At 31.9% G+C, this 25,796-nt stretch overlaps 4 protein-coding genes across 4 annotated transcripts; all 4 read left to right on the top strand.

Moving 5' to 3' along the window:
* Positions 1-3,577: 3,577 nt before the first annotated feature.
* On the top strand, positions 3,578-4,120 carry LOC129894494 (pectinesterase inhibitor-like). The gene has a single exon (XM_055970211.1). It carries the CDS (start codon positions 3,578-3,580, stop codon positions 4,118-4,120), a length of 543 nt encoding a protein of 180 aa, XP_055826186.1.
* A 271-nt stretch (positions 4,121-4,391) lies between these two features.
* On the top strand, positions 4,392-4,937 carry LOC129894493 (pectinesterase inhibitor-like). Its single transcript, XM_055970210.1, has one exon. It carries the CDS (start codon positions 4,392-4,394, stop codon positions 4,935-4,937), a length of 546 nt encoding a protein of 181 aa, XP_055826185.1.
* An 8,179-nt stretch (positions 4,938-13,116) lies between these two features.
* LOC129895321 (pentatricopeptide repeat-containing protein At3g48250, chloroplastic) lies at positions 13,117-15,238 on the top strand. The gene has a single exon (XM_055971024.1). The coding sequence runs from the start codon at positions 13,219-13,221 to the stop codon at positions 15,145-15,147; it is 1,929 nt and encodes a 642-aa protein (XP_055826999.1). The 5' UTR covers positions 13,117-13,218; the 3' UTR covers positions 15,148-15,238.
* Positions 15,239-17,578: 2,340 nt separating this feature from the next.
* LOC129893818 (uncharacterized) lies at positions 17,579-18,342 on the top strand. Its single transcript, XM_055969227.1, has one exon. The coding sequence runs from the start codon at positions 17,847-17,849 to the stop codon at positions 18,249-18,251; it is 405 nt and encodes a 134-aa protein (XP_055825202.1). The 5' UTR covers positions 17,579-17,846; the 3' UTR covers positions 18,252-18,342.
* The last annotated feature ends 7,454 nt before the right edge of the window (positions 18,343-25,796 follow it).

Raw genomic sequence — 25,796 nt, 5'->3', positions numbered from 1 at the left:
TACATAACGATTTAGAGATTTATGCAAGGTATTGTAATCGACTTGAAAATATCAAAGTTATTAAATCATAAGTAAATGCTTCCCTTTTTCGAATTTGGTTCAACTGCTGTTACATTGTAGTTTTGATGATTTGACAAAGTGGAATTTGTTATGGTACCTGATCCCGTGATAGAATCGTTTTGTGTAAACTAAAAGTGGTAGCTGCAAATAGTACACTAGCTACCAATAACTACTTTTGTGAGTGCTCGAGATGTGTCGGTGTGGCAGGCCTCTTGGCTAATAGAATTGCTCCAAAAGGACATAGTCATCCTATATAATGATTAATCAATAGAGGCACAAACAAGCTTTTGTAAATCAAGTTCATACACAAAGCAAAAGTCATTTCAAGGCAGAACACTGATCATCCTCAACAGGGACCTGATCCAGCGTTACAGCATCTTTAGTTGTGTTTTGATTTTTGTGTCTTTGCTCTTATATTGTAAATCTACTGCTTGCCTAAGTATTTAGCTTGAGTCGGATTAACTAGAGTTAGTTAGTCGAATCATCTATGTTTTATTTAAACTTCTTTTCACCATTTGTTTGGTGTTCTCTTGGGTAGAGTTGCCTAGGAGTGTCAACTAGAGTTAGTTGATGTTGGGTGTAGTAGAGTTACTGCTTGTTTCTTCTCTTATCTTTGAGATCTGAGTTGGTGGCTAGAATTAGCCATGGAGTATTGTTGAAGTCTAAATTAATCTGAGGGGATTAGTTTAGTGGGCAACAAATGTGTTGCTTAGTGGTTGAAGATTTCAGGTTATCATAATAAGGGCGAAGGGATTAAGAGTTTAATCCTTGAGATTGCATGAATTTGTAATCATTGTTGCTCCTTGATGATATGGAATCTTGATGAAATCCTGTGAGATAGGTCGTGATTTTTCATCCTTTGAGCAAGATGATTTTCACGTAAAATACTCGTGTCTTTATTTATTGTTCTCTACTGTTTTTGCTGTAATAAGGAACCAGATCGAGTGTTAGTTGTGAGACCGTTATTTATGATCGGTTTGATCTTCCGACTAAGCTTTTTCCAAATTACAAGCTTAGGTCAGTTTTTTTAGGTCGGTTTGATCTTCTTCTTTGTTAGTAATGATATAACCATAAACTGATAATTTTCATTCCAAAAGGTTGAAGCAAGTTTATTATTCGATCTTTTGGTTTCTCCTTGTATGATATTTCATTTTTGTAAATAGTTTTGTTATGATTTAAGTTGTGTAGCTGTGCAACTGTTTTATTTCTTTCATCAATTTATCGTGTACATTTTTAGTTAAGAGGTCGAAAATATTTCTTTAGCAAACTAACATTGTATAAAAATATCATGACATTTCTTGTGTTTATATATAACTCGATCAGTCCCCCATCTATTTTAATATTACTTAATAACTGAATACACAAAAGAAAATAATTCATATTGTTTGAAAGGGAAAAAACCCTTTTTGGAACTTCAATATGTGAAGGAGAACTTGGGGAAAAATTTAATAGTAATGGAAAAAAATGTTATAGAAAGATAAGTTTGATCAAAAGTTAGAAATTTGAATATGGAGATATAATTTGTTCTTTAAAGGATGGTTGAGAGAGGTGATAAACTCAAAACATTTTTTGTTTTTTGATAAAAAGACCCAATGGGTCAGGATTTATTATCAAAGCTATTTACAAAATTGGGTTAGCCCACAGTTCTAGAGCCCACAAATAAATCAGCAAAAAATACCCAAAAACAGAAAGGGAAACTGGAAAAAAATAGGAAAGAGGTAAATCAGTAGAGTGGAAAGATGAAAGCTGAGAGGTCAATAAGAATCAGGCCCCTTTTATGAATGACAATAATAATTAATTAATCACAATTAATAATAGAGCAAATAACATAACATTCATTAGTTTAGAATTTAATTACGTATCTTCACTTTAGTTTTTGAAATTACCTTTTGTACCATTTACTTCGCCAGATTCATTTATCACAAATACATGCGAGGTCGGACTCTCTCTCTTGCCTCTCTCCTCTCTCTCTCTTCCTATGTATCTGTCTTTCAGAATGTATCTAGTATCAAAAGATGCATGTTAACTCTCTCGCTCACCTCTCTCCCAATGTATCTGTATTTCATAATGTTTCAGATATCAAAGGTACCTATATTGATGTATCTAGTATCTTTGATACATGTATCTGACTTGAAATATGAAAGAGTGGTATATCTAACTTGAAATATGAAAAAGTTGGTATAATTATTAGACTAGGAAAATAATTAAGATTATATATACTTATGTGAATTGCTCTAATAGTAAAAGTTTAGCTTGTTGTCACGAAATTTTAATTCAATCAGAGTCGTATCCATTTACGATTATGATAAATTAGCAATGAACTATATATGTATTGTATTATAACATTCTTATGAGATGTGAAGGTAGAAAATTGATCAATATTGAAATGTACTGTGTGTTGTTCGAATTATATATGTTTTTTGTCAATATTTTATTTTAAACTAAATTATTCCCTATTAGTGCTTTCATTATATGTTTGAGGATTTCCATATAGTATGATTTCTTCTCCTTTATTGATCTAAGCTAATACGATCAACATTTTTTCCAATCAAATGAAGTTGTATTTACTATTTAGTATCATTTTCTATTTTACATATTTCACTTTTTCTATATAAAATCTTTTTAATTAACATAATACACATGTGCAACATACACACATACTAAAATTAGTTACATTAAAGTTGCCGCCTACTGCAAAGCCACGAAATAGATTATAGACACTTATATAGCTAGTACCAAAACATTTTGTTGTATAAATTTTAGTTCTACCAAAAATATATTATTATTAACACGAAAGTCTTATCCAACATGAAACGTAACTTAATTAATTGAGTTTATGAAGGGTATTATGAAATTGATGATATTATGTCCAGTGATTTCGTATTTTAATATGTTAATTTAACTTCTGCATATGTTAACATAGCGATGATCATATTATAATAGATGCAACATTCATTTAAACAACAAAATATTATTGTTACATGGAGTCAGTTATTAAATTCAAAATAATTAATTAACTTTTTTTAAAAAATAACATAAATAATATTCAAATTGTGCATTTGAAATTATTAAAAGACTCTTAAAATTATGAGTCGACTCTATAGACAAAGTGAGCTTCTAAATATTTTGCTAGTGCAGAAAAAATTACTCAAATCGATAAAGTAAAATAAAGAGATTTTGTTGGACTGACGAAGTATTAATAAGATTTACCACTTGTTTCAGACGGAAGGAGTATATTTATGACCTTACAGATATGTGTATAAAAATCTATTATTGACCGGACGTCCATTAAAAAAGAAAAGGAAATCTGTAATTTGACCATCAAAAGGAATAAGGTAGCAAAATCTTACAAAAATTAAACATAATTAGCTTCTTTTTCTTTGGTTAATATATGATTAGGTTCTAATTAATTACTTACTTAGCTCAACATGTTCATCAATTAGAAGATACGGCTATATAAATGCAGATCACAGCACAAGTTATAACGAAAACAAAAACATTAACTTGATCATTCAAAATGGCACTGTCATACAACTTTGCCATATTTCTGATAGCTTCTGTACTATCAATCTTGTTCACGTTAACAAGCGTGAAAGCCGATCTGATAAACGATGTTTGCTCAAAAACACAAAAGCCTGCTATATGTTTATCAGCTCTAAATGGGGATCCTCGATCCAAAGGTGCGAATCTCGAAGGTCTTGGGACTATCTCAATAGACTTGTCACAAAAGAACGCAAAATCCACACATGATCTTGTTAGTACGTTGCTTACACAGGCAACAGATCCAAACTTAAAGAGACGATACACTTCGTGTTTGGAGAATTATAATGACGCTTTAAATAATTTAGGAGAACTGTATGGTTTTTTGAATTCTAAAGATTATGATAGTTTGAACATTCATGCTTCCGCTGCTTCGGATGATCCTTCTACATGTGATGACAATTTTTCAGGACCACCCACTGAATCACCCCAATTAAAAGATGCTAGTGACAAGCTTCAAGGACTTATTGGTATTACTTTGGTTATTAGCAATCAATTGAAAGGGGGTATACATGCATAGGAATTTATTGATTTATGCAAGATATTGTAATCGATTTGAAAAATATGAAAGTTATTAAATCATAAATTTATGTTTCTCTTTTCAATTTAATATCAGTTTTACTATGAAACAAGAAAGCAAACAAAATCTTTTGAAATTAAATACGAGTGATTCTACTTAATTTTCTTTCCATAAAATCCTAGACGCTTTAATTCCATAATTGGAAGACACGGTTATATAAAGTGCATAACATAAACACAAGTTATGAAATAAAAATATTTAACCATACGAAATGGCACTCTCATATATCTCTGTCTTGTTTCTGATAGTTTCTCTACTATCAATCTCCTTCACGTTAACAAGTGTAAGAGCCGATTTGGTAAACGATGTTTGTGCAAAAACACAAAAACCCGCTATATGTTTATCGGCTCTAAATGGGGATTCTCGATCGAAAAGTGCAAATCTCGAAGGACTTGCGACTATCTCAATAGACATATCCCTAAAGAACATGCAATCCGCACATGATCTTGTTAATACATTGCTTAAACAAGCCACAGATCCAAAATTAAAGACACGATATAGTTCGTGTTTGGAGAATTACAATGACGGCATTGATGATCTTAGAGGATTGCCTGCTCTTTTAAAGTCTAAAGACTATGCTGGTTTGAATATTCATGCCTCTGCTGCTTTGGATGATCCTTCTACGTGTGATGACAATTTTTCAGATCCACCCGCTGAAGCGCCCCAATTGAAAGCTGCTAGTGACAAGCTTCAAGGACTTATTGATATTATTTTAGTTATTAGCAATCTATTGAAAGGGGGTGATAGAAATTTATAAATTTATATAATGACTTGAAACTTATGAAATCAGTTTGCATATGGTATTCTGTTTTATTTTTAATCAAATATTTTAAAATTATCTTCATGAATAAATATAATATGTCTTGTTTTTTTTTTCTACATGACTTTTTTGTGGGGTTTGGGAGTTTTTTTTTTAGCGGAGCGTCGAACGTGTTCAATGACATCATTTGATTGGAAAATTTTATGTAAATAAAATGAAAGAATAAATCTATACATAATAGAAATTAGAGATAAGTGTCAAAAACACGAACTATTCCTTTCATACCTAAACTATTGGGTGTGAGTTTCATACTTAAACTATCACTTATTAGTTTGAGAAACACACATCTTTCTTTTATTCCACTCTCATCATGATGTGTGTATTACTCTCTCTTTCATTTAAAAATATTTGTCACCCCACCCCATTTTTTTAGTTTTATTTTTATTTATAAAAAAAAATTATCATTTTTTTAAAAAAAATCTTACTTCATCTCCCCCCTCCCCCCCTCTTCAAAGAATAATTTGGATATTTTTATTTTTTCTAAAAAAAAATCTACCCCGTCTTATCTAACCCTCCGCTTTTAACTTTTTTTCTCGTTTTGATATATATATATATATATATATATATATATATATATATATATATATATATATATATATATATATATATATATATATATAATAAAAATTTCTGTTATATTCGGTATGCAAGTAGGAAAAAATATTTTCCTAAAAATATATGTACATATCTAATACAAAATGAGAAAAATATAAAAAAAAATATATAAATTAAGAGCGGAGGGTTAGATGGGTGGATATAGTTTTATTTTTTAAAAAATAAAAATAATAACATTCTTTAGGAAGGAGTGGGGGATGGGGGTGAAGTATGAAATTTTTTAAAAATATTTTATAAAATAAATTTAAATTTTTTTAAAAAAGATGGGGATTGTGTGTGGGGGGGGGGGTTGTAGAGTGCGTGAGAAAAATATTTTAAATTTTATTTTTTAAAAAAATAATTTCTTTTTTAAAAAAATAATTTTTTTTATAAAAAATAATTTTTTGGGGGGGGATAGAAATACTTTAATCTTTAACTTTTAACTAATATTAATAATTTATCTAATTTTTGTCAATGTGAAATATTTTATCCATGTGGAATGTCATGTGGCAAAGTTTTTAAAAAAAAATAGAGAGAGTGTATTACACACACCACTAAGGTGTGTTTCTGAAACTAATAAGTAATAGTTTAGGTATGAAACTCACACTTTCAATAGTTTAGATATAAAACTTTAACAAAAAAAGAGATTAAGTATATTTTTGACATTTATTTCTAGAAATTAATAATACTGAACAGAATATACTTAATAATTAAAATATAAAAATAATGTTGAAAGGATGGTACTTTAACTTCACAACTGTCGAATTATTATTATGATTTTCCAATTGTTTTAGAGGCAAAAAGTATATTTACGATTCTACATATATGTGCATATCTATTGTTGATGTGACGTCTATGATCTATTTATGGAAATGGCTGAAATCTACTATTAATTTATTGATCACAATATCAATATAATTACTGCCAATCTACTATGAAACAAAATTATGAATATATTCTTATTTATTTTCCATAAAAGCCTGGACGCTTTAATTCCCTAGTTTTCACAATTTGAAGACAGAGCTATTAGCTATACAAAGTGGATATCACAGCACAAGTTATGAAACAGAAACATTTGACCATACAAAATTGACATTCTTGTTGGAAAACTTTAAAGAATTTACTTAACATCACAAGTAAATCATTAGACAGAGATTTAAATCCATAAAAATGGAAAGAGAACTAATTTTGTTCTATTGCAATAACTTGATTGAAGAAGACAAGATCTAATTCTAAGTTTTGATACTGCTCTTAATCTTATTATTTCTTAGCAGAGATGGGATAAAAAAAAGTGTAATATCTGACTTAGGAATCATATTCTTATATAATCTATTTAAGTACCTTTTCAGGTTTAAACAGTACATTTTTAATAAGTTATATCACACTTAAGAAAAGGTTCATGGGTTTTCAAATTATCTAAAATAAACACATATTAATAGATATTTATTTTTAAGATGCATATGTACGTACAATATATTACTATGGTAGTACACAAAATAAAAATTACTAACAATTTCTCACTTGGACCATATATATTTCAAAATAATCATACATAGATGAATCTTTATAGTGCACAAACCTTTGCTATCTTAATAGAAATATCCCAAAACAATCTGGTCCATCAATAATACTAATATAGGATCAAAGCAGTTTTCGTAACATATATTCGTAATTAAACCCACTAATGGTCACAAATATCAGCAATATCAAATGACATAGATCAAGTATGAAAATTACATGTAAAAGAGATCTAAGTCATGACTATTTTCAACTGATCCTATTTTATCACTTTAATAGTCCAAAATCACTTTCTTATACCTTATGCAAACCGCAATAAAAAGTTAATATATTTATTTTTTAAAGTTATCAATAAACACATAAAATTCTAAAAAAAACGTTAAAGAATATATTTACATTCCAAAGGAATACCACATTCAATATACAATAAATTCCTAAGAAATGGAGAGTCCTTGTAAGAGGATTAAGAATGTGACCCTAATATGAGTAATATTTGCTCATTATTACACAAAATAATGAACATTAATCATAGGAATGAAAAGACAATCAAAATTAGAGTTATTGAGGCAATTATTTTTTCAACAAGTCAAATAAAAAATAGGAAGAAAAAGCCAAAAAATAATAAAAATAGGATCGACAAAGAGAGATACTACCGCTTTTTTAATGCCAACATTATTATGTAGATAGATATAAACTTTTATGAATCAAAACGTTTTTTGCGGAAAAACCAACACAGTGTTTGAATTTTATTTTAAAATCCATGAGCCTTTAACTGTATAGAATAATTTAAAATCAGAAAGTAATTCAAATAATTAATATTTTAAATGTCTTTCTCTTTTAATTGAGCAATTAATAAAATCCAGTGATTTAATTTTCAACAAATATTCTGGGAAAGATGTAAGAGAAAAAAATATGAAACAATTAATTATATTGCTTTAGACAATAGCACATAAATTGTCGCTAAAGAATCTAAGAAATAAGTTATAACAGAGGAAATAGGGATGGCAATCGAGCGAGGCCGGGCGGGTTGAGCTCAATCCGCAATTTTTTTAAATTGCTCCGCCCCGCCCCGCATAACAATTTTTTTTATTTTCAATCTGCCCCGTCCCTCTCTATATAGACCTGCCCCGCCTCGCTTCACATAAATTTTTATGTTTTTTTTCTTTTTTGATTGATTTTAATATGAAAAATAAAATTCATAATTTTTTTTTATTTTTCGCTAACTAGTTGTTTCTAGTTAATATTTCAACAATTGTTTCTTAATCGCTAATTAACTTTAATTAACATTTATATAGTTTAATTTTTTTTATAAAAAGTTAAAATTAAAGTCAAAGTTTAATATAAAAAGTTTATATATTTGATTTTTACTAATTAGAAAGATTTAATTTTCTTCGGGTTCCTATTTGATACCTTAAACCCGCAACAACCCACAACCCTCCCTGCTCCGCATTAATTTTGATAATAATTACTTCAACCCGCCCCGCATAACTCTAAATCTGCTACCCCGCCTAGCTATAAATCCGCTTCATACCCGCTCCCCCCTTCCCATTGTCATCCCTAAGAAGAAAGCAAGAAGAGTAAAAACACAAGAAGACCTTGATCATTCTCATTTTGAAACAAAAAAATTACCGGACATCTATATTTACAACCAAATTAATTTTAAAAAAACACATAACAAAATAATTTTTTTATAATTTGAACCATATGAGAAGTCTGATTATTTTCCCATTCACATTCTCATGAGCTTCTAGTAGGTTCAATATAGTGAAAAATTTCTAAATATCATATTTAATATAAGAAATTTTGAATTGTGACATTAGTTTATAACTTTTAAATTATAGCAATAAAAAACTTTCAAGTTATAACATATTTGAAAATATTATGCATTAATTAAAGTATTAAAAAGTGAAATAAATAAAAAATGTAATAAAAAAATGAAAATGGTAATAAATATATTAATGGTAATATATAATTAGCATTCAATTAGGATTCTAATATCTGATGTTGAAATTAAATTCTTTTATTTTCTCAATTAGTTGAAAATCTGGTAAGTTATATTTTTCAAAACTAAAAATTTTATTTGAATGTTTGTCTCCAACTTTTCTCTCTCCCCTTCATTCAACGACTTTTCATCATTTTAAAAAAAATTCATTGAATTTATCATGAAAAGTAAAAAAAAATTATCAAAACTTATTCAACATAGTGGAAGATGGTATTGTTCGGGTAGGTAATTTAGTGATTTGATTTCCCTTTTCATTAAAAAAGTTTGTTTGTGACGAAAAAGTTCATTTATTTTTGTTGAATGTATACTCTTGATTTTCATTAGTTGTAATGTTAACCTCATTTTAACGTATCATGAATTTTGTACAAATTTCATGGACATAAGAGTTAATAATGAAATGACATTTTCTACATAACGTTAGTAGTAACTAAATTATTTTTGTTCATTCAAAATGTTGAAAATTCGGATTCAGTCTAATTGTAATATTTTTTTAATGAATTTGTGTGAATACAAGTTGTATGAATACTGTATTAAATCTGATTAAATAATGAGTTATTTGTATGAGTTGTGTAAATGTGGTATGATGCGATTTTGTATTATAAATATTTAATATTTTTTGTATATCGATTGTATAAAATGTTTTTTTTTGTTTTTTTAGTTTGAAAATGTGCATGGTCGATACTTTTTTGGTGATAGTAATATTTGTATGAATTTTTAATTAAATTTAAATTTTTTTTCTGTTTTGCTAATTATGTGGTGTAAGTTGGTATGCGTGCTGTATAAATTATGTATAAATTTGAATATATTGAATTAATGGAATGGGTTATATCTAAATAAAATATAAATTTTGTATACAGTGAATTAGTGGTATTCGTGTTGTATAAATTATGCATAAATTATGTATAAAATTTGTATATAATGTAATATTATTTAATTTTATCCAGCATGTGAACTTAGTTTGTACGCGATCTGTATAGGTTATGTAAATATTTTGTATACAGGTAAATCTATTGGATTTCAATTAGAGGATATTATATATGAAGCTGGTACTGTATATGATCGCCTTGTTAATACATTATCTTTACAACTAGGAGTGGACACACCTGTAGATGGATTGTGAGCGAAAGGTGTCCACCAATAATGATACATAATGATGTGGGTGTATGTGTGTATTTGGACCAAAGAAAGGTAGGGAGGCCAGCTACAGTACGTTGGAATGGAGTTGGTGATGTTAAATCTAACAAAACTAAGGCCACTTGGAGCATATGTCATCGAGAGGGTTATAACAAAAGGATGTGTGGGAATTATGTTCCTGAAAGTTAGTTAAGAATTATTAAGTTTAGATTATTTTTTTAATTTGACAAACAGTTGTTTGTATGTTTTTGTGCTCGGTTGGTAATGAATTTATAACAATATGTGTTATTTTGTGTATGAAACTTGATTAGTCTATTTGTATCATATTATTTATTGACTGATCGACTTAAATAATTTGAAATTTAAGTATAATAATATGTAAATATCAAAAAATCTATTGTTGGTATCACACTGACATATGAGTTAAAAAAATACTCAGTGGTAACATAACAAACAATTACATTATATGAAATTTGTATGAAAACTGAACTCTAATAAAACTTTGAATATTGTATCCTATAATATAACTGATCTATAATGTTTTACGGAACCTCAATGAAAAATGAATTCTAATAAAATATCTATTTTAGGTATCACATTGGCATACGAGTTGACAAATTCTTATGGTTAACATAACAAGACACTTAAATGAAACAATGAATGAATATGGTATCCTAAAAAAGAATTGTACTGAAATATTGTATGAAAATTGAATTCTAATAAAAAAATTTGAATATTGTATCCTATAATATAACTGATCTATAATATTGTATGAAATATAAATGAAAAATGAATTCTAATAAAATAAGATATTCTATATAATAAATGTCATGAAATATTGTATGAAATTTGTAGGAAAACTGAAATCTAATAAAACTTTGATTATTATGTCATATAATATAGCTGATCTGTCATATTGTATGAAACCTGAATGAAAAATGAATTCTAGTAAAACTTTGAATTGATTTTATAAAATTTGGGTATCACATGTAATATTTTGATGGATAATTAAATATCTTGAAGAGAAATTTATATATTTAAGTAATCATTGACATATAACTGAAAAACATACGTAACAACTGATTGTTTAACATCAAAATCATAATACGAATGAAGATAAATTATTTGTTTATATCAAAAACATACTACCAAAAGATGAAAAGGACTAGTAAAACTAAAAAACAAAAGTAACAGTTGCGAACATATTTCATCTAGAAACTGATCGTCTTAGCTTTAGCATAGAAAAATTGATGGTGTCGGAGGCCTGGTCTCTTGATAATCGTGATCCACTGGCAACAGTTCCTCTTACCTTGCTTTCACTAATTGTGTCATCGTTTATCTTGGCTTTCACTGACTTCACAATCATTCACAATGATTCAACACAAATAAATGATACAAATGCAAATCAGTTTCATACCATTTTAATGTCATTTTATATATACACATAGCACAGTGCATATCAGATTTTAGCATTACAAAATTCAGATCAAAATCAAACCTATTTTATACACATTTAACATATATATATTCAAATAAAAACTATTTTTATGGCATTACTTAAGTTTAGACTAAAAATTAGGTTATATCAAATTCATAGCACTTTCAAATTAAATTCGAAAAAATACTATTTGCATATGCCTATCAGTTTCATATCATTTATATATACTCATAACACAGTGCATACCCGATTTTAGCACTACAAAATTTATTTCAAAATCAAACCTGTTATATGCGCATTTAACACATATATATTCAAATAAAATACTATTTTTATGGCATTACATAAGTTTTGACTAAAAAAATTAGATTACATCAAATTCATAGTACTTTCAAATTAACTTCGATAACATGATATTCATACAAACATTAACCAAATCTATAAAAAGAATAATTTTTTAAATAATACCTTTACAATCATCTTGACCATTTTTGGCTTAAGAATTTTTTAATCCCCTTTGAAATTTGAATTGGGTCTTTTCTTGAAGGATTTTGAGGGCTTACCTTTAAAAATTGACTTTGACTTTTTAAATTATTTTTCACAAACAAAATTGAAATCTGAGTCTCACATTCTTCTGAAGAGGATTTCATGATCTTCTCCTTTCGTTTTTTTCTTTGATTTCTTTCCTTTTTACTGGGCTTTGTTTCTCCTTCAAAAGGGTTAATTTCTTCATCGCAGTGGAATTCTTGTGGAAGACAGAGGGTTTAACAGATTTTTTGACCATCATTGAAATAAAATGAAGAAAAAAGAATTAAAAAGAAATTGATGGAGGTTGTTGTACATTAGAGACGTGGAGAAAGGGGAAGGGGTGGGAAACATGTGTCAGTTGAAAAAAAAAAGTAATTCCTTGATTATAGTGAATATCATTATACATAATTAATGCACCCTTTTTTTACTTTCTCTTTCTTATTAAAATTGAAAAAGCTTAATACATTAAAATAATTAATTTAAATAATTGAATTATTTTAATCTGTTAAAGCCCATAATTAATAATTTATAAATAATAATTATATAAAAAATTATTTATAAATGATAATATAAACCCTTAAAAGCGGTGTGGTGTTATTTTTCCTCAATATATGAAGGTAATACAAACAATTAAGTAGTGGAGTGGAAAAGAATGTTATTAATTCATATGCTGTAAATTTTTTTATTATGCTCATATGTTATAACTCTTCCTTGCCTTTGCTGGCACCCAATTTTGATTTTATAAAATTTAATTAATTATTTAGTTTTTTCAATTTCAAATAATTTAATATAATTATTTTTAAAACATTTTAAAATATTTAGAAAAAAATATTTAAATTCTAAATATGTTTTGTAAAAAGCATCACCAAACAACTCTCGATTTTCAATTGTAAAAATTTGAAGTAAAACGAAAAATATTTGATTTTCTTTTCCAAATAATTTTGTCCACCCCTTTCAAGGGTTTTGCATCTCCCTTGTATCTGTTTGAAGGGACCCCGGCAGCCATGAATCACTGCAAGAGAATCCTGAGTTCGCTTCGATTGAGGAATTCGCTATTTTTTACTCAGCTTTCACGAGCTCCTTCTTCCAACCATCAGGTGACTCAGAACTTTTACCTTTCTCCTTCACTTCTCACGCAAATTTACACTTCTAGTAGTGTTTTCGGCGCCAGTCAAAATGTCTTCTTTTCATCAAAACCTGAATCTTTTGTTGACATCATACTATCTAACGACTGGTCGAAACAGTTAGAAAAGGATTTAGGAAAAAATGATTTTCCGGTGACCCATGAAGCTGTTATGTATCTGTTGAAGAAACTCGATAAAGAACCGCGAAAGGCTGGGGATTTCTTGAAATGGGTTGTTAAGCAGAAGGGGTTTGAACCTAGTTCATCTATGTACAGTCTGATGCTTAGAATTTATGCTAACAGGGATTCAATGAAGGACTTTTGGACTACTATTAAGGAAATGAAAGAGAACGGGTTTTATATTGATGAGGAAACGTATAAATCAATTCATTCTATTTTTCGGAACTTGAAAATGGAAACCGATGCCACTGCTTTGAAGCATTTCTATGGGAGGATGATTAAAGAAAATGCTATGGGTGATCTGGCGAAAGATGTGTCTGAATTGATTACAAAACAAGAATGGGGAAGTGAGGTAGAGAGACAATTAGGGGAGATGAAGCTCTCGGTGTCTGATAATTTTGTGCTTAGGGTGTTGAAGGAACTTAGAGAAATAGGACATCCGCTGAAAGCTTTCAGCTTTTTCAAATGGGTTGCTAGGAATTTAGATTTTCAGCACAACACCGTTACTTATAATGGGATTCTTAGGGTTCTTTGCCGAGAAGAATCGATTGAAGAGTTTTGGAGTGTAGTAAAAGAGATGAAGAGTCTGGGTTTTGAAATTGATCTTGATACATATATAAAGATCTCAAGGCATTTTCAGAAGATTAAGATGTTGAAAGATGCAGTAGAACTATATGAGCTGATGATGGATGGTCAGTTTAAACCATCACTTGGTGAGTGCAATATTCTTTTAAGATCCATTGCCCAGTCACATCCCTCAGATCTTGATTTGCTATTTAGAGTTGTGGAAAAATTTGAGGCCGCAGGGCATTCACGCTCAAAGATTATTTATGATGTCATTCATAGGTGTTTGACTAACTTGGGGCGGTTTGAGGAAGCAGTGAAGATAACAGAAGCTATGAGAGATGCAGGATTTGAACCTGACAATATTACCTACAGCCAATTAATATATGGACTTTGCAAAGTGAGGAGGCTGGAGGAGGCGTCAAAGGTGATGGATGTGATGGACGAATGTGGATGCATTCCAGATATCAAGACTTGGACCGTTCTGATACAAGGGCATTGTTTTGCTGGTGAAGTTGACAAGGCGCTGTTTTGTTATGCTAAGATGATGGAGAAAAATGTTGATACAGATGCTGATCTGTTGGATGTACTACTTAATGGTTTTCTAAGTCAAAAAAGAGTTTCTGGTGCATATCAGTTATTGACTGAGTTGATGAATAAGTTTCAAATGCGTCCATGGCAAGCAACGTACAAACTTGTCATTCAAAAGCTCTTAGGCGAAAGAAAACTCGAAGAAGCGCTAGATCTTCTCCGTCGGATGAAGAAACACAATTATCCACCTTTTCCAGAGCCCTTTATTCAATATATTTCAAAGTCAGGAACAGTGGAAGATGCAGTGGAGTTTTTGAAGGCATTGAGCGTCAAGGACTATCCATCTGTTTCAGCCTATCAACATGTTTTCCAGTCCTTCTTTGCAGAAGGTAGACATTCTGAGGCAAAAGATCTGCTCTACAAGTGCCCACATCATATTCGCCAACACCCAGCAATTTGTGGCCTCTTTGGTTCGTCAAATTCCAACAGTGGAAAAGTGAAAAGGTTCCCCCGGGAGAGCTCCACTTCTGCTTAGGCACAAGGTGCAATTAGTGAAATCTGGGAGGAGGATTAAGGTTAGCATCTGATAAGCGCACCCGATGCTAACGTCACCAGGATCTTCAACTTGAAAAGACAAATACACAAGTTAATCAGATAGCTCCAGATATCACTCTATTAGCTGGTTCAATCAATGCATGCAAAAATCTTGTCAGGTTCACGTCTTTAAGATCTTCCACTCAGAACCTGAATAAGGGTGATTTCCTTGTATTCACTGTGTTTATTTCACAATTATATGCACTTATATTTACTTGATAAAAGTGGCAAAATGATTACTCACATGCTTCTGCCGCTTCACGCAGTTTTTTATCGAGATGCAATGAGTCCTGAGACTCATTATTGAGTGCTATTCTGTCTCAAACTAGTGAAACCTGGGAGAAGTGGGTGATCACCACCCTACATATATTCCACGTTTATAGATATTTAACTGCATAATATTTCCACGTTTAGAGATATTTAACCGTCATCCAGAGAAAACTGTTGAACAAAAGAGTCAAAGTCATCAAATTGGTCCAGATATATGCTGGTGGGGACATATATTGATATATGAAAGTGCCACTGGTAGGAGCACATAAACTATAAATAATATATTGACAAAGTAAAAGATCCAAATACTGCAATTAAGAATTTCTAGGATTTTGGAGTTGTCTTATGCCCAGCTTTTGGATTCTATTTCTTGGAGGAGTATATCTCCAATAGTCTGATTTAGTAGTTTACTTGATAATGTAGGAGAAAGGTCGAAGCTTGATTTCAGCATTGTGATTCTTTCTAATGAATAACATGTCCATAAAGAAACAGTACTTATTGTTGCTCACTTGAAGTGATTGTAGATATTGTGGAATGAAGTCACAATTAATGCCTGAGAAAAGGTGTGACATCCATAGTTTCTTCCATGATGTTTGATGTTTTCACCTCTTCTATTTAGCTTTTATATCTGACTTTCCACCAAGGAGGCCCCAGACTGGGGTGGTGGTGGGATGGGGGGTTCCTTGCTGTCTGCTTGGAACAATAAGAGTGAGCACAATAATGAAAAGTCACTTCTTCAATCATCAAATGTTCCTATTAATCATTATTCCAGTCAAATTTAGTTGGAGGGTTATTTGATTTAATTCTGCAACTAATGTTCATCATGAATATGTGATGTGAATATCTCTAATGTTGTCAATTCGTATGAATTGAAGAACCGTTGTAGATACACTTCATTTCTAAAGCTTTGCTATGGTAGTATCAGATTTAATTATTGTATGATTACTCAAATGATGAACTTAAAAAGAATCAACAATTTGACTGTGCAGAAGTGCCGGAGTTTCTTTCTGCTTATGCTGCCAGCCTGATAATTGAACTGATGGAATTTGTGAAACTAGCAGTCATTAACAGCCTGTTGGTTCAAGGGAAATTACAATCTGCCTGGTTACAAATTGTTGTTTTCTGCATTCACTCTGAAGTGTCGATTTTGGAGAGTAAGCTAAGAAGCTACTTTAGTTTGAGGGGTCAACGCCAACGTGCAGCTGAGAAGTGCAGCTTTGACCATCATAGCATTTTTCATTTGTGTTATGCACACTCAAACATCCAATATTAATGTGTGTTTGTATGTTATCGGGTTGAAATTTTAGATGACATTACTTTTCACTGGAAAAATCTAAATATTATACAGAAAACTGAGTCCATTTATTGTATTGTATTTTTTGGAGTTTCTTGTTATTGATTAATATGCTTGAAGTTCTTATGCTACTTTAAAATAGACACTTAACTAGTTTAAACTGCTCTTTTATCTGCTTTCGGTTTTTGACTCATTCAGCCATTGGCCGTTGAGTTTTGTTTACTACTAGGAGAGGTCTTATTTTGGTTTCTTTCAGCTTTTGATCTAACTCTAGATCCTTAATAACATTTGGGCTTTGCCACATTCAACTATAGAACAAGTTTGCACGATGTTCATGGGCCTTTTGCAGTGATGAAAGAAGTAATTGACTCCCTTTATTTCTAAGGTGCCTTTGCTATTGTGCTTAAGGATGCTTTATGATTCTAGTCTCAACCTTCAAAACATAGAAAGGTCAGTTCAATGCACTAAAGCTCTCGCTATGCGTGGGGTCAAGAAAAGTCCGAACCACAAAACCTTCAACAAATTCACTCCAAAATCACTTTTCAAGTGTGAGAATTGCCTTTTCAAATGCTCTTTTATTGAAAATCTGAAATTGTAATGCTGTTTGAATTGTAATTTATTGCTAACTGAGTTGTCTCTTTTTAGAATAAGTTGAGGTCGCAGATTACATATTCAATAACATAAACCCCTAATTTGATATGAACTTTTAATTTGATCATATCAATTTTGTACCAACTCCTCAATAGTTATATATCATTATGTTAGATAAAAATATGTCACAACTCACTAGCAGAGTGATTATTAAATTTATCCTTGAATATGTGATGAAAGTAGGTGCCAAATAAGTATGTTCTAGAAAAACATAGATTTTTTCTTCTTTTTGTGTGTGTGTCAAAATTTATTATCTCTACCTCCCTTATTGAAGAGTACATCTTCCTAACCTAAGGCTACTAATAGAGTTGCGATTACAAGTTTTCATCTCCTAAAGTCACCCAACATGAGGTTCTTCTTGTCTCAAGATAACGTGGCCCATACAATATCCTTGACTTAAAGACAAAAGTCACTCTAAACACACTATGAAGAAAAAACAGGAGCCTCATCAAGATGAACAACATGATGTTGAAATCCTCAAGGCTGTGGCACAAGCCTGGCATGGCCACTCCAGCAGCCGTAGAACCACTGCTGAATTCGACGCCCACCGCCATAATTTCAAGAATAAGCCATCAAGATTCAAGCTTGAAGCTATGAACAAGGCAACCTCCAAAGAATATGATGGCACAGGAAGCTGGGATTTCAGCCAGTCTCTTTGGGATTCTTATGAGATACTCAATGTGTCCAAAAAGTTAGAAACTGGGCTAATGCTAGACCATCCATTGGATGGGCCAATCCGAGTTGGGCATAAGCGGAAAGAGAGTAAGAATAGCTTAAGAAATTTGCTCAATAGGGTGTCTTCAAGAAGATATAATAATGAAGCTGATTGAACACCAGATAAGGATGGTTAATTTCTAAGTAGTAATATGTAAAATTTGGTTTCGGTTTCTAAAAAGAAGCCAAGAGAGCTCTGTTTCTTGATTTTTTCCGTTTTCACATATGCTGATTCTTTTTACCTTTAATTTTTCATATACATGACACCACTTAGCTGAGGGCAGCATTGTGCTGAAGTCTGTAGCTACATCCATTAGTTGGGTGAATAAATGGAAAAAAAAAAAGGAGTGGTTAGCGTTTAGCCACTGGGTGGGGATGTTTGGTTTTCTTATTCCCCTCCCACGAGTCGAAGTCCCCACACTTTTCACATCAGCTAGAAGATCGGTTGTACTGCACTGTATAGAAAACGAATCATATGCCTTAGAGATAGGAGATTTAGGAAATATTTTCCTCTTTCCCCTATTGAATTATTGTACCTTGTTTTGGAAGATTCTTTCAAGATTGGAACTTGAAGGGACCGTTGTGGACCGGGAGAGTGTCCTTCAAGTCTGAAAGGGTGGGGAGGAAGCAGTAATTTGTGAGCTTGTTGTGTAAAAGCTGGACATTACAGTAATGGACAAATAGGCAATTTATCCTATGAAGGAATCTATTAACCAACTAATAGTGACAGAGTTTAACTTCTATGCACGGACTGTACATAGTTTTCTTATGATTTACAATAACAAGTAACTGTGTATGTCAAGTTTTGATTCGGTAACCTCAAAAATACAATGAATTACCAGCTATAACCAGTAAAACTAAAGTGACAGTGTAAAAATGCTTTAATCGTTAGTGTATACAACTTAAAATCCTTAGTAAAACAGTTGTTTCAATGTCTTTGATTGCTTTATTGCTTCTTCTACTTTCAACTTGAGGATTATGCTTTTTCCCTTTTCTGCTAAATGTTTTGTTTTCGTAAGATGGACAACCTGTTAAGTTTTGGATATTTGTTGAAAATGAGGCTTGCTTCTTCTAAGATTTAGATGGATTAGGAGAAGTCGGTGCAAATTAGATGAGGGAAAAGCTTCGGATGATGCCAAAGCCAATCCTATTTGATGAACTAGATGCAAAAGATGAGCAAATAACTAATAACTTCAAATTTCATTACATATCAAGTACTTGCATACAGATTTAAAAGTAAATAGAACTGTAAAGACAGTCTATGGTCAAGTTCTATCAGACAGACATTTTATTATACCAGTGATTCAATATGACCTAATGATCATTCATAGCTGTATAGCCTGCCAAGCAGCTAGTTGTTTGCTCAATAGACCTTAAAAGTGTCCATCTTTGCAAGCTCAAAGTTCTTGTGTTTCCTCTTAATGAAGCTATCAGCTTCATTGTCAACCTTTTCCTCAGTGACTTCATGTTTCCCATTCCTACCGACTTCAGTGGCTTTGTCACTCTCCACAAAGTGGGCTTTCTTTTGAGCTTCAGGGGCAGGAGACCCATGGCGATATCCACTAGGAAAGGTGTATTTATAGCTATTGCCATACATATTGTTCTTGTGATTCCTTTGGATGAAGCTATCATCTTCATTATCAAACTTTTTCTCTGTGACTTCAGTTCTTTTGTCACATTCCACAAAGTGGACTTTCTTTTGAGCTTCAGGAGCATGATACCCTTGGTGTTTTCCACTAGGAAAGTTGTTATACCGATTGCCATACATATTGTGCTGTTCTTCACAAATGCCTCTCCTCTCTTTGATCATGATGTGGCCATCTGGGTACGCGTATACAGGAGATTCAACTACTGGCATTCTTGTGCGAGCAATGTAATCCTCAGCAGTTCTCTCTGAATAGGGCTGCTCAAAGGAGGGGCAACTTGATTTCCAAAACATTTTTCCTATTTTTGGTTTGATTGATATGCTAAAGACTAAACAAGTACAGGATTTTATAGACAAAATACTTGTGCTGAGTATTCTTACTGGATAACAATGAGAATGAAAATAGCCCTTGAATCAGATGCCTTGCTCTTTAGTCTGTGTCAAACAGTGGATATTCCAGTAAGTAGGGAAGACGAATAAGCCTACTGAAGAGCTTAAAAGACATTTTATTCTTCTGTTATTGCAGAAGAATAAAGATGTTGTAATTTGTACGCTTCCAAGTTTGAAACTTTTGACTTCATTTGAGGCATATTTGTAGGGTTAGATTCTATTCAGCTTCATGATGAAACTTAGATTAAAAAAATAGTTTTACCAGATAAGAATCGCCAGCAGGAAACAATGTTCTCCTCTTCTTCCCATTCCTAATGATAGAGAACCTCCTTTTTTACTATGTTGATCAGACTCTTCAAAAATGTTGTCACATCCGAGTCAGATCTTGCAAAAATGCACTACTTTTGGAGGACTTGACATGCACTCAGCAACATTTTTGAAGAGTTTGAGCAATATAGCAAGTTGAGGTTTTAAAACATAACATCGGCGATATGGTTTCACTGATGATTCTATCTTGGTTGTATTCAAATTACATTTCCCTTTCAACGTTCGTGGTGACAATACTATTCGATGTTTTTGTGGTGTCCTAAGAATTCAGATATTGGACCCCTTTGATAGAAGGAAAGCGTCTAAAATATTCTGTTAATTTTCCTTTGTGAGAAATTTTAGTTGCTACAGAACTATTATATCTTCGTGGAAACAGAAATGGCTGTGTAAATAATGTTTACAGAACTCTAAAACTTTAGTTTGAAATTCACTAGCTAAGTCTACTTTGTTTGACAAAGCGAGCTAAAAATCTTCTTTTTAAGACATTGCATTTCTGCTATCTCCTGAGGTTTTGTTCCTTTTTTATCTGAATTTGTCATACATTCATCAAGCTCACAGTTCTGCAACATCATTAACTTGTTTCTTGTTCCAATACTAGCATGATACTGGCTGATGTTATGATGTTAATCCATTAAATTCTTTCATTGCAGTTTTCTTTGTCCTCAAACCAGCAATTTTGCGGGTCTGATCTGTTTCCATAATGTCATCTTTCTATATCTTTGGTCAATTTTCACCAATAGATTCGTCTTCTTGCTCTTGCTCGTCGTCTTTTTTGATATGACTAGAGAGACTCGTACATTCATCAGCTTGTTACTTAATAGTTAGTACTGCAGAAATAATTATGGATCAATGTGTATTTTTCTACTACTTAATTAAATATTCGCACCCTTATATTACAACTATTTCTTGAAATATATTAGGCCAAATTTATGCTAAGCTTTATTTTGATAATTATGAGGCAAAAGAATAAAAAGGCTTAGAACAGGAAAGGCCAACGGAAACCAGATAACTTTAGACATAATACTATATTTTTCTATTAGATAGACCAAACCAAACGTACAAATCTACTGATCAACTCTATGGGTACTACAACAAGGTAAACATGAAATATTTTCTTCTTTCATTTTTGTTTCTTCTTCTTTTGGGAAGCAAACTGATTATAAGACAGACACATATATGCATAGTATACTATGTAGATTATTGAAGAAGAATTGGTGCAAATAAGATGGAAACCCTTTAAGATGGCACTGTAAAAGTCCTCCATTTGTGAAGCTCAAAATTCTTGGGCTTCTCTTTATCATTCTTGTTTGACTCCGCGAACTGGACCTTCTTCTGAGACTCAGTGTTTTGACGATTCAAGCTAGACTCTTGTCCTTGGTAACTTAATTTGTTTTTGAAAACAGAGTAAACACTGGGGTAGAGAGGAATATCAGGGTGCATGGTTGGGGCTTTCTCCATTTTTTTAAGATGATCAAGGTACTCATCGGACGTTGATTCCCAATATCGCATGGAGCTCATGTTTTCTTGATTTTCTCAAGTTATTAGCCTTTAGTCTTGCTGCTGAGTAATTGTAACTTGATCAACAGATTTTAAAGGACCAAAACACACTGCTTAAAATATTCTAGAAGGACAGATAAATGTGGAGATTTGCAATCGAATCTGATTCCGTCTCATTAGTCTGTATCCAACTGTTGATATTTTGGCGGAGAATCAAAAGGGCTCAACTTTTTTAAGGAGCAGATGCTATCGACACTTGGAGGCATTGTTGCAACTTGCAAGTATTTAGGAACAGATGTTACATTGCTCAGTGATTTCCCACTAAAAATGAGAATCAGTATCATTGTAATCTAGGTATGAACAAGTTTTTTTTTAATTAATGTAAACTCCGTCCTATGTTTCCCATCTTTTCAACCAAAGGCAGCATTAGTCTTTTTATTTCTAGCGTGTGTTTCATAATTGTAGCGCGAATTTTACTTATCTATTTTAATAAATAGAAGAGTAGTTTGATTAGCTTCTTTCTTCTCTGTTTATTTGAGAGCGTTAGCTAACTTGTTTTTTCCATTTCAATACACTTGAGAATGAGAAAAATATTTACCCGCTGAAATCTTCCATCTTTATACATCAATAAGAGCAAGATTGTTCTCTATTTTGTCTAGAAAAAGTACTCCATGGTGGCGAAGAAAATAGGTAGAAATGGATCAAGTAGGTACTCTCAACCAAATGTGCCTATGAATTCAGGTTTTGGACCCCTTTGATAGAAGGAAAGCATCTAATATGTTCTGGAATTATTTACCCAAAAAAAAAAGTACATGTTTTTTTAATTTTCCTTTTGTGAGAAATTCTCTCTTTGTGGAGACAGAAAAGGTTGGTGCAAATGTTTAATGATCTCTCAAACTTCAGTTTGAAATTCACCAGCTAAGTCTACTTTGTCTGACAAAGCGAGCTAAAAATCATCTTTTAAGACATTGCATTTCTTCTATCTCCTGCGACCTATTTAGTTCCTCTTTTTTCTGAATTTATCATACATACATCAAGCTCTTGAAGTTGCAAAGAATGATGAATAGAAAAGAAAAACAGTTCTGCTCCATCATTAACTCATTTGGCGATATTGACTGTTATTCTGATGCTAATCCATTTAAGTTTTTCATTGTAGTTCTCTTTGTCCTCAACTGGCAATTTTGCAGGTGTGATCTGTTTTAATAACTCTTATCATCTTTGGTTACTTTTCTACCTATAGATTTGTCTTCTTGATCTTGCTTCTCATCTCTTTTGACATGACTATAGAGACACGTGAATTCATAAGCTTAGCTTGTGGTGATTAATAGTTAGACAACAACAATAAGAACAACAATATACCCAATATAATCCAACAAGTGGGGTTTGGGGAGGTTGGTGTATACAGACCTTTACCCCTACCTTTGTGAGGTAGAAAGGTTGTTTCCGATAGATACTAGGCTCAAAAGAAAAAAAGAAGTGAAACTAAAGCACATGATTGAATAATAACAAGATGAACAACCAAAAAAAAGCAACACTATGAAAAATTGAAGAATAAGCTACTACATGAATACTAACTAATACTACTAAATAAGGAGAAGATGGGCAGAGGAGACTAGCCTCTTACCTCTTCCACATACAAGTACAACACACTTGGCTACCTGCTACCCTTCTACTCTAATCATCGACACGACTTTCTTATCTAGGGTCATCTCCTTAGTAAGCTGAAGATGTGTTATATTTTGTCTAATCACCTCCCCTAGTTCTTTGATCAATCTCTACCTCTCCTACCTGCTATCGTCAACCTCTCACACCTCCTCCACTGTTGCAATAGTTACTAGCAGTTAGACTAGTGCCATAGTTAAGGGTGGATCAATACTGAGAGAAGGGATGCCGGAAAGAGGCTTCAATTTAATCTGGTGCAAGGTTAGTAGACCTGCTGAAAGCAATCAAGCCAAACCAATACTTAATATCTTTTATTTTTTCTTAGTAAACCAATACTTAAAAAGCCTTGGATCATAAAAGGCCAATAGAAGTTTTGCCAAAACAGAAACTAGATAACTTTAGACATAATACTATATTTTCTGTTAGATGGACCAAATCAAACGTACAAATTTACTGATCACCTCTATGGGTACTACAAGGTGAACATGAAATTCTTCTTTTGGGAAGCAAACTGATTGTAAGAAAAACATGTATATGCATAGCATACTACGTTAATTTATTGAAGAAGAGAGGGTTCTAATAAGATGGAAACACTTTAAGATGACACTTTGAAAGTCCTCCATTTGTGAAGCTCAAAACCCTTGGGCTTCTCTTTATCATTCTTGTTTGACTCCGCGAACTGAACCTTCTTCTGTGATTCTGTGGCATGGTTCTTTTGACGATTCACTTGTCCTCTGTCACTTAATTTGTTTTTGAAAACAGAGAAGACGTTGGGATAGAGAGGAATATCAGGGTGCATGGTTGGAGATCTCTCCATTCTTTTAATATGATCCAAGTATTCGTCTTCCGAATTACTAATTGATTTCCAATACTGGTTGGAACTCATCTTTTCTTGCTTTACTCAATCAACTAGCCCTTAGCTTGTTTTTGCAGAGATTTTGCTGCTTCAGCAACATATTTTAAAGGCCCAAACACACTGCTAAAAATATTCCAAAGTGATAAATGCTGAGAGTTGCAATTGAATCCGATTCCTTCTAATTAGTCATTCTCCAACCATTGGTATTTCTGCGAAGAATCACAAGGGCCATAACATTTTTTAGGAATATATTTTATTAGAACACTTGGAGGCATTGTTCCATGTATTTACGAACAGATGTTGCGTTGCTCAAGGATTGATATGATTCCTAAATAGTTCTATGACATACAATACACGAGCATTCGGGTTTCACATTTTTACACTTTGGGCATGTGAAAGAGGGGAAGGATCTATTCGTCAACGGGAGCTTGTGAAAAATGTGACTATAGAAATGAATACGTATCCGAATGTTTATACCAAGCTATGTATACTTTTTTGTTAAATGTCTAATGAAACAAAGTCGCCGAGACCAGGGTAGTACAGGTTCGGACGTATTCAGTAACGTTTGCTCAAGTACGGATTCGGACATATCCAATGACTTCTGCTCAGATCCTAATTTGTACGAGGAAGATCATTATGTGTACACATATTTATCTGTGAATCAGTAAGAAGGACATTCTATGAATTAGATAACAAGTTCAAAACACATGAACTTTAAATTTTCACCCACCTCATATTAAAATGAGAATTAATATATCATTTAACTCTTTTAAGATTGTAAAAGAGTAATTTTTTCTTCTCTATTGATTTGAGAACGTTAGCCTATTTGTCTTTTCATTTCTAAGTGTTTATACACTTGACAATGAAAAAAAATATTTGCCCTCTGAACTCTTCCATCTCTAGAAAGGGTTGGATCAAACGTCAATATCAAGTTGGTATTATCAACCAAATATGTTGTCTTGGGAGTGAGCGAGGATAACTAGAAATTGAAGTCATTATAGTTCAAATCTTGACATGCAATGTACAACTTAAAGATTTTTTGGCCAGAATAAAGAAGGCGGTAATGGCATTTTTTGATAGATCATCAACAGTCTCTGCCGATGTCTACTAGTATTAATGGAAGTATAAAATTACTACGTATCCTTTTTTTTTTACCTATAAATAACCATGAAACAAAAATAATGTTTACACGATCATGATGGTGCAGTTCACGTAATCTATAAATTTCAGTCCAAAATAAAAACAATGAAATAGAAACAAATTTGGGCTACAATTAGACTTTTC

The sequence above is a fragment of the Solanum dulcamara genome, chromosome 7 (assembly GCF_947179165.1).
Source record: "Solanum dulcamara chromosome 7, daSolDulc1.2, whole genome shotgun sequence".
Lineage (NCBI taxonomy): Eukaryota > Viridiplantae > Streptophyta > Magnoliopsida > Solanales > Solanaceae > Solanum > Solanum dulcamara.
This window is presented reverse-complemented; position numbering and strand designations above follow the sequence as displayed.

Coding starts and splice junctions, on each gene's coding strand:
- LOC129894494 (XM_055970211.1), top strand. CDS start 3,578: ATGGCACTGTCATACAACTTTGCCATATTTCTGATAGCTTCTGTACTA.
- LOC129894493 (XM_055970210.1), top strand. CDS start 4,392: ATGGCACTCTCATATATCTCTGTCTTGTTTCTGATAGTTTCTCTACTA.
- LOC129895321 (XM_055971024.1), top strand. CDS start 13,219: ATGAATCACTGCAAGAGAATCCTGAGTTCGCTTCGATTGAGGAATTCG.
- LOC129893818 (XM_055969227.1), top strand. CDS start 17,847: ATGAAGAAAAAACAGGAGCCTCATCAAGATGAACAACATGATGTTGAA.